At 45.5% G+C, this 18140-nt stretch overlaps 1 protein-coding gene across 1 annotated transcript; it reads left to right on the top strand.

The window, feature by feature from the left end:
- The first annotated feature begins 15791 nt into the window (after nucleotides 1–15791).
- LOC119355264 (trihelix transcription factor ASIL2-like) lies at nucleotides 15792–17843 on the top strand. Its single transcript, XM_037622051.1, has one exon. It carries the CDS (start codon nucleotides 16191–16193, stop codon nucleotides 17442–17444), a length of 1254 nt encoding a protein of 417 aa, XP_037477948.1. The 5' UTR covers nucleotides 15792–16190; the 3' UTR covers nucleotides 17445–17843.
- Nucleotides 17844–18140: the final 297 nt, after the last annotated feature.

Raw genomic sequence — 18140 nt, 5'->3', positions numbered from 1 at the left:
TTCGAGAGAAACTCCTTCTCTAGAAAGGATCCATTCTTAGCAATGAATGTCTTGCCTTCGGATCTGTGATAGAAGGTATACCCAAAAGTCTCCTTCAGGTATCCTATGAAGACACATTTCTTTGATTTAGGTTCGAGCTTATCAGGCTGAAGCTTTTTCACATAAGCATCACAGCCCCAAACTTTAAGAAACGACAACTTTGGTTTCTTGCCAAACCACATTTCATAAGGCGTCGTCTCAACGGATTTCGATGGTGCCCTATTTAATGCGAATGCAGTTGTCTCTAAAGCATAACCCCAAAATGATAGCGGTAAATCAGTAAGAGACATCATAGATCGCACCATATCCAATAAAGTATGATTACGACGTTCGGATACACCATTACGTTGTGGTGTTCCGGGTGGCGTGAGTTGCAAAACTATTCCGCATTGTTTCAAATGTAGACCAAACTCGTAACTCAAATATTCTCCTCCACGATCAGATCGTAGAAACTTAATTTTTCTTGTTATGATGATTTTCCACTTCACTCTAAAATTCTTTGAACTTTTCAAATGTTTCAGATTTATGCTTCATTAAGTAGATATACCCATATCTGCTCAGATCATCTGTGAAGGTGGGAAAATAACGATACCCGCCGCGAGCCTCAATATTCATCGGATCACATACATCAGTATGTATGATTTCCAATAAATCTGTTGCTCGCTCCATTGTTCTGGAGAACAGCGTTTTAGTCATCTTGCCCATGAGGCATGGTTCGCAAGTACCAAGTGATTCCAGAAGTCCATCAGTATGGAGTTTCTTCATGCGCTTTACACCAATATGACCCAAACGGCAGTGCCACAAATAAGTTGCAATATCATTATCAACTCTGCATCTTTTGGCTTCAACATTATGAATATGTGTATCACTACTATTGAGATTCAACACAAATAGACCACTCTTCAAGGGTGCATGACCATAAAAGATATTACTCATATAAATAGAACAACCATTATTCTCAGATTTAAATGAATAACCATCTCGCATCAAACAAGATCCAGATATAATATTCATGCTTAACGATGGCACCAAATAACAATTATTCAAGTCTAAAACAAATCCCGAAGGTAGATGTAGAGGTAGCGTGCCGATGGTGATCACATCGACTTTGGAACCATTTCCCACGCGCATCGTCACCTCGTCCTTAGCCAGTCTTCGCTTAATCCGTAGTCCCTGTTTCGAGTTGCAAATATTAGCAGCAGAACCAGTATCAAATACCCAGGTGCTACTTCGAGCTCTAGTAAGGTACACATCAATAACATGTATATCACATATACCTTTGTTCACCTTGTCATCCTTCTTATCCGCCAAATACTTGGGGCAGTTCCGCTTCCAGTGACCAGTCCCTTTGCAGTAGAAGCACTTAGTCTCAGGCTTAGGTCCAGACTTGGGTTTCTTCTCTTCAGCAGCAACTTGTTTGCCATTATTTTTGAAGTTCCCCTTCTTCTTCCCTTTACCCTTTTTCTTAAAACTGGCGATCTTGTTGACCATCAACACTTGATGCTCCTTCTTGATTTCTACCTCCGCCGCCTTTAGCATTGTGAAGAGCTCGGGAATTGTCGTATTCATCCCTTGCATATTATAGTTCATCACGAAGCTCTTGTAGCTTGGTGGCAGTGATTGAAGAACTCTGTCAATGATACTATCAACAGGAAGTTTAACTCCCAGTTGAGTCAAGTGGTTATGATACCCAGACATTCTGAGTATATGTTCATTGACAGAACTATTCTCCTCCATCTTGCAGCTGTAGAACTTATTGGAGACTTCGTATCTCTCAATCTAGGCATTTGCTTGAAATATTAACTTCAACTCCTCGAACATCTCATATGCTTGATGTGTTGGGGAACGTAGTAATTTCAAAAAAATTCCTACGCACACGCAAGATCATGGTGATGCATAGCAACGAGAGGGGAGAGTGTTTTCTACGTACCCTCGTAGACCGGCAATGGAAGCGTTGACACAATGTAGAGGAAGTAGTCGTACGTCTTCCCGATCCGACCGATCCAAGTACCGAACGTACGGCACCTCTGAGTTCTGCACACGTTCAACTTGGTGACGTCCCTCGAGCTCCGATCCAGCCGAGTATTGAGGGAGAGTTTCCTCAGCACGACGGCATGATGATGGTGATGATGTCCTACCGACGCAGGGCTTTGCCTAAGCACCACTACAATATGGCCGAGGTGGAATATGGTGGAAAGGGGCACCGCACACGGCTAAGGAACGATCACGAAGATCAACTTGTGTGTCATGGGGTGCCCCCTTGCCCCCGTATATAAAGGAGGGATATAGGGAGGTGCGCCCAGCCCTAGGGTTCCGCCTGGAGGAGTCCTACTCCCACCGGGAGTAGGACTCCCCCCTCTTGCCTTGTTGGAGAAGGAAAGGGGAAGGGGGAAAGAGGAAAGGGGGGTGCTGCCCCCCTTCCCTGTCCTATTCGGACTAGGGGGGGAGGGGGCGCGCGGCCTGCCCTTGCCGGCCCTCATATTCTCCCTTAGGGCCCATGTAGGCCCATTAACCCCCGGGGGGTTCCGGTAACCCCCCGGTACTCTGGTAAAATCCCGATTTCACCCGGAACGTTTCCGATATCCAAATATAGGCTTCCAATATATCAATCTTTATGTCTCGACCATTTTGAGACTCCTCGTTATGTCCGTGATCATATCCGGGACTCCGAACAACCTTTGGTACATCAAAACACAAAAACACTAATTACGATCGTCACCGAACTTTAAGCGTGCAGACTCTACGGGTTCGAGAACTATGTAGACATGACCGAGACATGTCTCTGGTCAATAACCAATAGTGGAACCTGGGTGCTCATACTGGCTCCTACATATTCTATGAAGATCTTTATCAGTCAGACCGCATAACAACATACGTTGTTCCCTTTGTCATTGGTATGTTACTTGCCCGAGAGTCGATCGTCGGTATCTCAATACCTAGTTCAATCTCATTACCGGCAAGTCTCTTTACTCGTTCCGTAATACATCATCCCGCAACTAACTTATTACTTGCAATGCTTGCAAGGCTTGAGTGATGTGTATTACCGAGAGGGCCCAGAGATACCTCTCCGACAATCGGAGTGACAAATCCTAATCTCGAAATACGCCAACCCAACAAGTACCTTCGAAGACACTTGTAGAGCACCTTTATAATCACCCAGTTACGTTGTGACGTTTGGTAACACACAAAGTGTTCCTCCGGTAAACAGGAGTTGCATAATCTCATAGTCATAGGAACATGTATAAGTTATGAAGAAAGCAATAGCAACAAACTAAACGATCAAGTGCTAAGCTAATGGGATAGGTCATGTCAATCATATCATTCTCCTAATGATGTGATACCGTTAATCAAATGACAACTCATGTCTATGGTTAGGAAACATAACCATCTTTGATCAACGAGCTAGTCAAGTAGAGGCATACTAGTGACACTCTGTTTGTCTATGTATTCACACATGTATTATGTTTCCGGTTAATACAATTCTAGCATGAATAATAAACATTTATCATGATATAAGGAAATAAATAATAACTTTATTATTGCCTCTGGGGCATATTTCCTTCAGTCTCCGACTTGCACTAGAGTCAATAATCTAGATTACACAGTAATGATTCTAACACCCATGGAGCCTTGGTGCTGATCATGTTTTGCTCGTGGAAGAGTCTTAGTCTGCGGGTCTGCAACATTCAGATCCGTATGTATCTTGCAAATTTCTATGTCTCCCACTTGGACTAAATCCCGAATGGAATTGAAGCGTCTCTTGATGTGCTTGGTTTTCTTGTGAAATCTGGATTCCTTTGCTAAGGCAATTGCACCAGTATTGTCACAAAAGATTTTCATTGTACCCGATGCACTAGGTATGACACCTAGATCGGATATGAACTCCTTCATCCAGACTCCTTCATTTGCTGCTTCCGAAGCAGCTATGTACTCTGCTTCACATGTAGATCCCGCCACGACACTTTGTTTAGAACTACACCAACTGACAGCTCCACTGTTTAGTATAAACACGTATCCGGTTTGCGGTTTAGAATCGTTCGGATTAGTTTCAAAGCTTGCATCAATGTAACCATTTACGATGAGTTCTTTGTCACCTCCATATACGAGAAACATATCCTTAGTCCTTTTCAGGTACTTCAGGATGTTCTTGACCGCTGTCCAGTGATCCACTCCTAGATTACTTTGGTACCTCCCTGCTAGACTTATAGCAAGGCACACATCAGGTCTGGTACACAACATTGCATACATGATAGAGCCTATGGCTGAGGCATAGGGAACATCTTTCATTTTCTCTCTATCTTCTGCGGTGGTCGGATATTGAGTCTTACTCAACTTCACACCTTGTAACACAGGCAAGAACCCTTTCTTTGCTTGACCCATTTTGAAGTTCTTCAAAACTCTGTCAAGGTATGTGCTTTGTGAAAGTCCAATTAAGCGTCTTGATCTATCTCTATATATCTTAATGCCCAATATGTCATCCACATATAATATCAGAAATGCTACAGAGCTCCCACTCACTTTCTTGTAAATGCAGGCTTCTCCAAAAGTCTGTACAAAACCAAATGCTTTGATCACACTATCAAAGCGTTTATTCCAACTCCGAGAGGCTTGCACCAGTCCATAAATGGATCGCTGGAGCTTGCACACTTTGTTAGCTCCCTTTGGATTGACAAAACCTTACGATTGCATCATATACAACTCTTCTTCCAGAAATCCATTCAGGAATGCAGTTTTTACATCCATCTGCCAAATTTCATAATCATAAAATGCGGCAATTCCGAACATGATTCGGACAGACTTAAGCATCGCTACGGGTGAGAAGGTCTCATCGTAGTCAATCCCTTGAACATGTCGAAAACCTTTCGCAACAAGTCGAGCTATGTAGACAGTAACATTACCGTCAGCGATAGTCTTCTTCTTGAAGATCCATTTATTCTCAATTGCTTGCCGATCAACGGGCAAGTCAACCAAAGTCCACACTTTGTTCTCATACATGGATCCCATCTCAGATTTCATGGCTTCTAGCCATTTTGCGGAATCTGGGCTCACCATCGCTTCTTCATAGTTCATAGGTTCATCATGATCTAGTAGCATGACTTCTAGAACAGGATTACCATACCACTCAGGTGCAGATCTTACTCTGGTTGATCTACGAGGTTCGGTAGAAACTTGATCTGAAGTTCCATGATCATTATCATTAGCTTCCTCACTAATTGGTATAGGTGTCACAGAAATCGGTTTCTGTGATGTACTATTTTCCAATAAGGGAGCAGGTACTGTCACCTCATCAAGTTCTACTTTCCTCCCACTCACTTCTTTCGAGAGAAACTCCTTCTCTAGAAAGGATCCATTCTTAGCAACGAATGTCTTGCCTTCGGATCTGTGATAGAAGGTGTACCCAACAGTCTCCTTTGGGTATCCTATGAAGACACATTTCTCCGATTTGGGTTCGAGCGTATCAGGTTAAAGCTTTTTCACATAAGCATCGCAGCCCCAAACTTTCAGAAACGACAACTTTGGTTTCTTGCCAAACCATAGTTCATAAGGCGTCGTCTCAACTGATTTCGATGGTGCCCTATTTAACGTGAATGCAGCCATCTCTAAAGCATAACCCCAAAACGATAGCGGTAAATCAGTAAGAGACATCATAGATCGTACCATATCTAATAAAGTATGATTACAACGTTCGGATACACCATTACGCTGTGGTGTTCCGGGTGGCGTGAGTTGCAAAACTATTCCGCATTGTTTCAAATGTAGACCAAACTCGTAACTCAAATATTCTCCTCCACGATCAGATCATAGAAACTTTATTTTCTTGTTACGATGATTTTCAACTTCACTCTGAAATTCTTTGAACTTTTCAAATGTTTCAGACTTATGCTTCATTAAGTAGATATACCTATATATGCTTAAATCATCTGTGAAGGTGAGAAAATAACGATATCCGCCACGAGCCTCAACATTCATCGGACCACATACATCTGTATGTATGATTTCCAACAAATCTGTTGCTCTCTCCATAGTACCGGAGAACGGCGTTTTAGTCATCTTGCCCATGAGGCACGATTCGGAAGTACCAAGTGATTCCAAAAGTCCATCAGTATGGAGTTTCTTCATGCGCTTTATACCGATATGACCTAAACGGCAGTGCCACAAATAAGTTGCACTATCATTATCAACTCTGCATCTTTTGGCTTCAACATTATGAATATGTGTATCACTACTATCGAGATTCATCAAAAATAGACCACTCTTCAAGGGTGCATGACCATAAAAGATATTACTCATATAAATAGAACAACCATTATTCTCTGATTTAAATGAATAACCGTCTCGCATCAAACAAGATCCAGATGTAATGTTCATGCTCAACGCTGGCACCAAATAACAATTATTTAGGTCTAATACTAATCCCGAAGGTAGATGTAGAGGTAGCGTGCCGACTGCGATCACATCGACTTTGGAACCATTTCCCACGTGCATTGTCACCTCGTCCTTCGCCAGTGTTCGCTTAATCCGTACTCCCTGTTTCGAGTTGCAAATATTAGCAATAGAACCAGTATCAAATACCCAGGTGCTACTGCGAGCTCTAGTAAGGTACACATCAATAACATGTATATCACATATACCTTTGTTCACTTTGCCATCCTTCTTATCCGCCAAATACTTGGGGCAGTTCTGCTCCCAGTGTCCACTCTGCTTGCAGTAGAAGCACTCAGTTTTAGGCTTAGGTCCAGATTTCGGTTTCTTCTCCTGAGAAACAACTTGCTTGCTGTTCTTCTTGAAGTTCCCCTTCTTCTTCCCTTTGCCCTTTTCTTGAAACTGGCGGTCTTGTTGACCATCAACACTTGATGCTCCTTCTTGATTTCTACCTCCGCAGCCTTTAGCATTGCGAAGAGCTCGGGAATCATCTTATCCATCCCTTGCATGTTATAGTTCATCACGAAGCTCTTGTAGCTTGGTGGCAGTGATTGAAGAACTCTGTCAATGACACTATCAACAGGAAGATTAACTCCTAGTTGAGTCAAGTGATTATGATACCCAGACATTTTGAGTATATGTTCACTGACAGAACTATTCTCCTCCATATTGCAGCTATAGAACTTATTGGAGACTTCATATCTCTCAATCCGGGCATTTGCTTGAAATATTAACTTCAGCTCCTGGAACATCTCATATGCTCCATGACGTCCAAAACGTCGTTGAAGTCCCGATTCTAAGCCGTAAAGCATGGCACACTGAACTATCAAGTAGTCATCAGCTTTGCTCTACCAGACGTTCATGACATCTGGTGTTGCTCCAGCAGCAGGCCTGACACCCAGCGGTGCTTCCAGGATGTAATTCTTCTGTGCAGCAATGAGGATAATCCTCAAGTTACGGACCTAGTCCGTGTAATTGCTACCATCATATTTCAACTTTGCTTTCTCAAGGAACGCATTAAAATTCAACAGAACAACAGCATGGGCCATCTATCTACAATCAAACATAGACAAGCAAGATACTATCAGGTACTAAGTTCATGATAAATTTAAGTTCAATTAATCATATTACTTAAGAACTCCCACTTAGAAAGACATCCCTCTAATCTTCTAAGTGATCACGTGATCCAAATCAACTAAACCATAACCGGTCATCACATGAAATGGAGTAGCTTTCAATGGTGAACATCAATATGTTGATCATATCTACTATATGATTCACGCTCGACCTTTCGGTCTCAGTGTTCCGAGGCCATATCTGTATATGCTAGACTCGTCAAGTTTAACCTGAGTATTCTGCGCGTGCAAAACTGGCTTGCACCCATTGTAGATGGACGTAGAGCTTATCACACCTAATCATCACGTGGTGTCTGGGCACGACGAACTTGGGCAATGGTGCATACTCAGGGAGAACACTTTTATCTTGAAATTTAGTGAGAGATCATCTTATAATGCTACCGTCAAACAAAGCAAGATAAGATGCATAAAAGATAAACATCACATCCAATCAATATAAGTGATATGATATGGCCATCATCATCTTGTACTTGTGGTCTCCATCTCTGAAGTACCGTCATGATCACCATCGTCACCGGCGCGACACCTTGATCTCCATCGTAGCATTGTTGTCGTCTCGCCAATCTTATGCTTCCACAACTATCGCTACCGCTTAGTGATAAAGTAAAGCATTACAGCGTGATTGCATTGCATACAATAAAGCGACAACCATATGGCTCCTGCCAGTTGCCGATAACTCGGTTACAAAACATGATCATCTCATACAATAAAATTTAGCATCATGTCTTGACCATATCACATCACAACATGCCCTGCAAAAACAAGTTAGACGTCCTCTACTTTGTTGTTGCAAGTATTACATGGCTGCTACGGGCTTAGCAAGAACCGTTCTTACCTATGCATCAAAACCACAACGATAGTTTGTCAAGTTGGTGCTGTTTTAACCTTCGCAAGGATCGGGCGTAGCCACACTCGGTTCAACTAAAGTTGGAGAAACTGACACCCGCCAGCCACCTGTGTGCAAAGCACGTCGGTAGAACCAGTCTCGCGTAAGCGTACGCGTAATGTCGGTTCGGGCCGCTTCATCCAACAATACCGCCGAACCAAAGTATGACATGCTGGTAAGCAGTATGACTTATATCGCCCATAACTCACTTGTGTTCTACTCGTGCATAACATCAACGCATAAAACCTGGCTCGGATGCTGCTGTTGGGGAACGTAGAATTTCAAAAAAATTCCTACGCACACGCAAGATCATGGTGATGCATAGCAACGAGAGGGAGAGTGTTGTCTACGTACCCTCGTAGACCGAAAACGGAAGCGTTGACACAACATAGAGGAAGTAGTCGTACATCTTCCCGATCCAACCGATCCAAGTACCAAATGTACGGCACCTCTGAGTTCAGCACACATTCAACTCGGTGACGTCCCTCGAGCTCCGATCCAGCCGAGTGTTGAGGGAGAGTTTCGTCAGCACGACGGTGTGATGACGGTGATGATGTTCTACCGACGCAGGGCTTCGCCTAAGCACCGCTATGATATGACCGAGGTGGAATATGGTGGAAAGGGGCACCGCACACGACTAAGGAACGATCACGAAGATCAACTTGTGTGTCATGGGGTGCCCCCTTGCCCCCATATATAAAGGAGGGAGAGGGGGAGGTGCGGCCGGCCCTAGGGGTGCGCCTGGAGGAGTCCTACTCCCACTGGGTGTAGGACTCCCCCCTCTTGCCTTGTTGGAGAAGGAAAGGGGAAGGGGGAAAGAGGAAAGGGGCCCCCTTCCTTGTCCTATTCGGACTAGGGGGGAGGGGGCGCGCGGCCTGCCCTGGCCGGCCCTCCTGTTCTCCCTTAGGGCCCATGTAGGCCCATTAACCCCCCGGGGGTTCCGTTAACCCCCCCGGTACTCCAGTAAAATCCCGATTTCACCCGGAACGTTTCGATATCCAAATATAGGCTTCCAATATATCAATCTTTATGTCTCGACCATTTCGAGACTCCTCGTTATGTCCATGATCATATCCGGGACTTCGAACAACCTTCAGTACATCAAAACACAAAAACCCTAATTACGATCATCACCGAACTTTGAGCGTGCAGACCCTACGGGTTCGAGAACTATGTAGACATGACCGTGACACGTCTCCGGTCAATAACCAATAGCGGAACCTGGATGCTCATATTGGCTCCTACATATTCTACGAAGATCTTTATCGGTCAGACCGCATAACAACATACGTTGTTCCCTTTGTCATCGGTATGTTACTTGCCTGAGATTCGATCGTCGGTATCTCAATACCTAGTTCAGTCTCGTTACCGACAAGTCTCTTTACTCGTTCTGTAATACATCATCCCGTAACTAACTTATTAGTTGCAATGCTTGCAAGGCTTGAGTGATGTGTATTATCGAGAGGGCCCAGAATACCTCTCCGACAATCGGAGTGACAAATCCTAATCTCGAAATACGCCAACCCAACAAGTACCTTCGGAGACACCTGTAGAGCACCTTTATAATCACCCAGTTATGTTGTGACGTTTGGTAGCACACAAAGTGTTCCTTCGGTAAACGGGAGTTGCGTAATCTCATAGTCATAGGAACATGTATAAGTTATGAAGAAAGCAATAGCAACAAACTAAACGATCAAGTGCTAAGCTAATGGAATGGGTCATGTCAATCACACCATTCTCCTAATGATGTGATCCCGTTAATCAAATGACAACTCATGTCTATGGTTAGGAAACATAACCATCTTTGATCAACGAGCTAGTCAAGTAGAGGCATACTAGTGACACTCTGTTTGTTTATGTATTCACACATGTATTATGTTTCCGGTTAATACAATTCTAGCATGAATAATAAACATTTATCATGATATAAGGAAATAAATAATAACTTTATTATTGCCTCTAGGGCATATTTCCTTCACGATGACGTTCAAAACATCGTTGAAGTCCCGGTTCTAAGCCATAAAGCATGGCACACTGAACTATCGAGTAGTCATCAGCTTTACTCTGCTAAATGTTCTTAACGTCATCAGCAGCATCTGCAGCAGGCCTGGCACCTAGCGGTGCTTCCAGGACGTAATTCTTCTATGCAGCAATGAGGATAATCCTCAAGTTACGGACCCAGTTCGTGTAATTTCTACCATCATCTTTCAACTTTGCTTTCTCAAGGAACGTATTAAAATTCAATGGAACAACAGCACAGGCCATCTATCTACAATAACACAGACAAGCAAAATACTATCAGGTACTAAGTTCATGATAAATTTAAGTTCAATTAATCATATTAATTAAGAACTCCCACTTAGATAGACATCCCTCTAATCATCTAAGTGATAACGTGATCCATATCAACTAAACCATAACCGATCATCACGTGAGATGGAGTAGTTTTCAATGGTGAACATCTCTATGTTGATCATATCTACTATATGATTCACGCTCGACCTTTCGGTCTCAGTGTTCCAAGGCCATATCTACATATGCTAGGCTCGTCAAGTTTAGCCCGAGTATTCTGCGTGTGCAAAACTGTCTTACACCTGTTGTAGACGAACGTTGAGCTTATCACACCCGATCATCACGTGGTGTCTTGGCACGACGAACTTTGGCAACGGTGCATACTCAGGGAGAACACTTTTGCCTTGAAATTTAGTGAGAGATCATCTTATAGTGCTACCATCAAACAAAGCAAAATAAGATGCATCAAGGATAAACATCACATGCAATCAATATAAGTGATATGATATGGCCATCATCATCTTGTGCCTTTGATCTCCATCTCCAAAGCACCGTCATGATCACCATCGTCACCGGTGCGACACCTTGATCTCCATCATAGCATCGTTGTCGTCTCGCCATCTATTGCTTCTACGACTATCGCTACCGCTTAGTGATAAAGTAAAGCAATTACAGGGCGATTGCATTGCATACAATAAAGCGACAACCATATGGCTCCTGCCAGTTGCTGATAACTCCGTTACAAAACATGATCATCTCATACAATAAATATAGCATCATGTCTTGACCATATCACATCATAACATGCCCTGCAGAAACAAGTTAGACGTCCTCTACTTTGTTGTTGCAAGTTTTACGTGGCTGCTACGGGCTGAGCAAGAACCGTTCTTACCTACGCATCAAAACCACAATGATAGTTAGTCAAGTTAGTTTTGTTTTAACCTTCACAAGGACCGGGCGTAACCACACTCGGTTCAACTAAAGTTGGAGAAACTGAGACACATGTGTGCAAAGCACGTCAGTAGAACTAGTCTTGCGTAAGCGTACGCGTAATGTCGGTCCGGGCCGCTTCATCCAACAATACCGCCGAACCAAAGTGAGGGAGTCCTGGATTAGGGGGGTGTCCGGATAGCCGGACTATATCCTTTGGCCGGACTGTTGGACTATGAAGATACGAGATTGAAGACTTCGTCCCATGTCCGGGTGGGACTCTACTTGGCGTGGAAGGCAAGCTAGGCAATACGGATATGTATATCTCCTCCTTTGTAACCGACCTTATGTAACCTTAGCCCCCTCCGGTGTCTATATAAATCGGAGGGTTTTAGTCCGTAGGACAACATACAATCATACCATAGGCTAGCTTCTAGGGTTTAGCCTCTTCGATCTCGTGGTAGATCAACTCTTGTACTAATCATATTATCAAGAATAATCAAGCAGGACATAGGGTTTTACCTCCATCAAGAGGGCCCGAACCTGGGTAAAACATCGTGTCCCCTGCCTCCTGTTACCATCCGCCTTAGACGCATAGTTCGGGACCCCCTACCCGAGATCCGCTGGTTTTGACACCGTCACAAAGTATGACATGCTGGTAAGCAGTATGACTTGTATCGCCCACAACTCACTTGTGTTCCACTCGTGCAGATAACATCTACGCATAAACCTGGCTTGGATGCCACTATTGGGGAACGTAGTAATTTAAAAAAAAATCCTATGCACACGCAAGATCATGGTGATGCATAGCAACAAGAGGGGAGAGTGTCGTCCACGTACCCTCGTAGACCGTTAAGCGGAGGCGTTATGACAATGTGGTTGATGTAGTCGTACGTCTTCACGATCGACTGATCCTCAGTACCGAACGTACGGCACCTCCTGGGTCCAGCACACATTCAACTCGGTGATGTCCTGCGAACTCACGATCCAGTAGAGCTCGAGGGAGAGTTTCGTCAGCACGATGGCGTGGTGACGATGTTGATGAAGCTACCGTCACAGGGCTTCGCCTAAGCACCGCTACAGTATGACTGAGGTGGATTATGGTGGAGGGGGGCACCGCACACGGCTGGGAGAGATCAATGATCAACTTTGTGTGTTCTACGGTGCCCCGTATATAAAGGAGCAAGGGGGAGGGCGGCCGGCCCTGTAGGGCGCTCCAGGAGGAGGAGTCCTCCTCCTAGTAGGAGTAGGACTCCCCTCTTTCCTACTCCTACTAGGAATGGGAAAGGAAGGGGGGAAGAAGAAGGAAAGGGGGCGCCGCCCCCCCTTCCTAGTCCAATTCGGACCAGAATGGGAGGGGCGCGCGGCCTGCCCTGGCCGGCCCCTCTCTCTCAACTAGGGCCCAACAAGGCCCATTAGCCCCCGGGGGTCCCGGTAACCCCTCCGGCACTTCGGTAAAATCCTGATTTCACCCCGAACTCTTCCGATGTCCAAATGTAGGCTTCCAATATATCAATCTTTATGTTTCGACCATTTCGAGACTCCTCATCATGTCCGTGATCATATCCAGGACTCCGAACTACCTTCGGTACATCATAACATATAAACTCATAATACCGATCGTCACAAAACTTTAAGCATGCGGACCCTACGGGTTCGAGAACTATGTAGACATGACCGAGACACGTCTCCGGTTAATAACCAATGGCGGAACCTGGATGCTCATATTGGTTCCTACATATTTTACGAAGATCTTTATCGGTCAAACCGCATAACAACATACGATGTTCCCTTTGTCATCGGTATGTTACTTGCCCGAGATTCGATCGTCGATATCTCAATACCTAGCTCAATCTCGTTACCGGCAAGTCTCTTTACTCATTCTGTAATGCATCATCCCACAACTAGCTCATTAGTTGCATTGCTTGCAAGGCTTATAGTGATGTGCATTACCGAGAGGGCCCAGAGATACCTCTCCGACAATCGGAGTGACAAATCCTATTCTTGATCTATGCCAACTCAACAAGTACCATCGGAGACACCTGTAGAGCACCTTTATAATCACTCAGTTACGTTGTGACTTTGGTAGCACACAAAGTGTTCCTCCGGTAATCGGGAGTTGCATAATCTCATAGTCATAGGAACATGTATAAGTCATGAAGAAAGCAATAACAGTAAACTAAAACGATCAAGGGCTAAGCTAACAAAATGGGTCAAGTCAATCACATCATTCTACTAATGATGTGATCCCGTTAATCAAATGACAACTCATGTCTATGGCTAAGAAACTCAACCATCTTTGATCAACGAGCTAGTCAAGTAGAGGCATACTAGCGACACGATGTTTGTCTATGTATTCACACATGTATTATGATTCCGGTTAATACAATTCTAGCATGAATAATAGACATTTATCGTGATATGAGGAAATAAATAATAACTTTATTATTGCCTCTAAGGCATATTTCCTTCACCACATGCATTGAGGCCACAGTGAAATTTACCCACAGTGTGGTGAAGGTGTTTGGATCGGAGTACCTGAGAGAACCAACTATCGAGAACATAGAAACATTATGGACAATTGGAGCCACAAGAAGTTTTGCAGGTATGCTAGTTTAGTTAATTTTATGCATTGGCAATGAAAAAACTAGTCAAAAGGTTTGCTTAGACAGTAGTGCCAAGATCACACCAAAGAGGCCACCATCAAGAAGTGGAATCAAAGGACATCTGGATTTAGCATGCTTTTTTTGGCATGACTAGTTCTCAATATGATATCAGTGTGCTCCAAAGATCTTTGTTGTTCAAGAACTTTGTGATGGGGATGCTTGGGCATGCAAGTACACCGTCAACGGGCCCAACTATAAAATGGGGTACTACCTTTCTGATGGTATTTATCCTTGACGGACAACGCTTGTGAGACTATATCCGATCCTCGAGGTAAAAGACAATGTCTCTTTGCACAAATACAAGAAGGTGTGAGAAATGATGTGTAGAGTGTATTCGGAGTGCTCCAAACTCGTTGGAGTATTGTTCGTGGATCTACAATGATGTAGGAACCAGAGACATATGGTAGTTGATGACATGTTGTGTAATCTTACACAATATGATTGTGAAGGATGAGGACAAAGGGGTAGTCCACGCACATGATTTTGACAGGCCTGGGGTACATGTCCGTCTCCCGAAACAAGATGTGAAGTATGTTGTGAACTTTTCATAGATCGACAACTTCGAGATCAACATGTGCACGACAACTAATTAATAATCTTATGGAGCATATATGAACTCACACTGCAAAACAATGAATTTTAGGTTTGAATTATGCACGCCAAATAAATTTTACATTTAAACTATGTATTTTTATGTACTGATAAATTTTATTATGTGTAATATTTTTTGTTATGTGTATTCGTATCACCAAACGATCGACGTGTACATATTTCCATGAATCGATATTTCAAAAGTGAGAGTTATGATTGCAAAGACGAACATTTGAGGAGCTGGCCGCCCGGATGCGCCCGCGGACATCTAGGAAATCATATTTGATCACTCTAGTTGTAGATGCTCTAAGACTGCTAGCAGTAGGAAGTGTCGTATACTACTATCATGCACAAAATACTAGCGTATGATATCATTTTTACAGTGCATACTATCGTAGTGATCTCATTTATTGTCATGCATAACCATATTACGATAGTCAATCTTCTTTTTTTCCATTAAATTGTGATAAAAATATCTAATTGACATGCATGATACTTTCATTGTGGCCCGTTTAAACAACACTTTCCTATTTCTGTAACAAAGTGTGTGGAGCTCGTTATTTCTATAACAAAATCATGTTTACCGATGCATTAATTACAACACATGCATACATGATCACTAAATGATAAAGGATTGTTACATGCATTGATGAATTTTCTTTTAGTTCTTGTATGCAGCGATTTAATGCATCTCAACATCTAAACATATGATAAGGAGCAATAAAGACAATACTAACAAAATGAAAAATAAAATAAAAAGTAAGACAGGACCTTAAAACCGGAGCGAGCAATCGAGAAGACGACGACGAGAATTCGTCGTCGCCTCACGCTCCTATACCACCCTGCTAGTGCATCAAAAGTGGTGTTGGCTTGTTTTCCGGCTGGACAGGACAGGAGACTCTCCGACTCCGAGGAACAATGGGTGGAAGCGGAACGTGGCGACCGGTCTTCCTGCCTGCCGGCCGACGCGTCAGGTTGCAGGAAGCCCAAAATACCCCCCACCGCCGGCCGTTTTCTCCGACCCGACCTAACCCACCCCGGCGCCAGCCAGAGCCCATCCCCCCGGCCTGGCCCAAGTCAACCCGCCGCGCCGAGTCCCAACCGGACGGACCCCCTCAAAGCACGACAGCCCCACACCGCCGGCACCGCCGCACCACCACCGACCCCTAACCTACAACCCCAGATCGGTTCCAACCTAGATCCCCAATCCCTCCCCGATCCGCCGCCATGGACGACGACGACAACTCCCCGTCGCCCTCCCTCTCGCCGGCCTCCTCCTCGCCGCTCCCGGTCGCCTCCGCGCTCCCCGTCGCCGACCCCGTCACGGTCGCCTCCGCGCCGCCCGGCGGGCCCCTGACGCTCGCGCTCCCGATCCAGAAGCACGGGTCCTACCCCAGCCACGGCGGCAGCGGCGGTGGCGGCGGCGGCGGGGGCGGGGGCAGGGAGGATGCCTGGAGCGAGGGCGCCACCTCCGCGCTCATCGACGCCTGGGGGGAGCGCTTCGTCGCGCTCGGCCGCGGCAGCCTCCGCCACCCCCAGTGGCAGGAGGTCGCCGAAGCCGTCTCCTCCCGGGACAACTACTCCAAGGCCCCCAAGTCCGACGTGCAGTGCAAGAACCGCATCGACACGCTCAAGAAGAAGTACAAGATCGAGAGGGCCAAGCCGGTCTCGTCGTGGCAGTTCTATGACCGCCTCGACGTGCTCCTCGCGCCCACCTACAACCAGAAGCCGGCCGCCCACCCTAACGGACGGAACGCAGTGCCCACGGCGCTGCGCGCGGGCTTCCCCCAGCGCAGCCGCACGCCGCTGATGCCGGCCTCGGCGCCCGTCAAGCGGAGGGCGCCGTCTCCGGAGCTGTCGGCATCGTCTGAGTCGTCCGACGGGTTCCCGCCGGAGCCTGCGCTTCCGGCGGCGAATGGCAAGAGGAGGAGGACGGACGAGGGGCGCGTGGATGGCTTCAGCGGCGGTGACCGTTCTCAGGGCATGCGAGAGCTAGCGCAGGCGCTACGACGCTTTGGTGAGGCCTACGAGCGCGTGGAGACAGCGAAGCTGGAGCAGGCCGCCGAGATTGAGCGCCAGCGTCTGGACTTCGCACGGGAGCTTGAATCGCAACGCGTGCAGTTCTTCCTCAATACGCAGAAGGAGCTCTCACAGGGCAAGAGCCACATCTCTCCCGCTGCGGCTGCCTCCCACTCCCAGGTAGGTGCCGCCACTGTTGGTGGCTCATCTAGGAGGATGGCGTCCGCACCAGATTCCACATCGAGAAGAATGGCACCGTTTCCTGATGCCCGGACGAGCAGCAATCACCATGACCGGTACCGTGCCAGCGACGGTAGCAGACACCATCACCGCCCTGCCGTTCGCCCGCATTATCAGTACCATGAGAACAATATGGCCGACTCTGCAGCTGCCAGCGACGGTGAGCAGAGCGGTGATGAGGAGGAGGAAGAGGACGATGACAATGAAGAAGAGAGCCAGTAATGAGAGACTGAATAACAGGTCAAGGCATTGGTGATTCAAAGAGTTTCTATTGGTATGTGTTAGGGTTACATTGCAACAACTTAGCTTATATTGAATGCAAGCAGGAACTATATGTCTAGGCAGTAATTTATTGGCTATCGTTTATCAAAGTGAGATCTCTAGGAGTATAATTAGTAACTAGTTATGATAAGCTCCCGCCCTGTACCATCTGTTAGCCACATAATTTCATCTCTCTTTATCTAGTTACAAGAACACCATCTGGTCTCATGTCGTTTGTGCCAAGAAGTGTGGCGTGTTTGCTGAATCTTGTGGCCTTTATCAGGGTTGTTCTTTGCCAGACTGTGCCAAGCAGCACCAGCAGCCTGAATTATTATGTGTTAAAAAGTACTCTTATCATCAGCTTGTACTGTGTGTGAAATATTTATCTGCAGAACTAACTGACTGACCCGTGTTTTACAATGTTATATGAAGATTGCCTGGTGTTACGCTTTGCCTTTGCAGAATGCAGATGTCATGAACCTGTAGTCCGATGTATGCGAGTCTTGCTCTCTCAGGTTCAGGTGCTGCTGACGTGCTAGTGCGATCAATCATTTTTTATCGTAAAAAGGGCAAGTTCTTCTTGCAGGGAACAGGGAAGTGATTCGCTAGCTGATTGTTGATGTTTCCTTCTGTGATTGTTGACGTTTTCTGCATTTG

The sequence above is a fragment of the Triticum dicoccoides genome, chromosome 2A (assembly GCF_002162155.2).
Source record: "Triticum dicoccoides isolate Atlit2015 ecotype Zavitan chromosome 2A, WEW_v2.0, whole genome shotgun sequence".
Classification (NCBI taxonomy): Eukaryota; Viridiplantae; Streptophyta; class Magnoliopsida; order Poales; family Poaceae; genus Triticum; species Triticum dicoccoides.
The sequence above is the reverse complement of the archived record's forward strand: the minus strand, read 5'-3'. Positions and strand labels throughout refer to the sequence as shown.

Excerpts from the sequence above, each read along its gene's own strand:
- LOC119355264 (XM_037622051.1), top strand. The coding sequence starts at position 16,191 with ATGGACGACGACGACAACTCCCCGTCGCCCTCCCTCTCGCCGGCCTCC.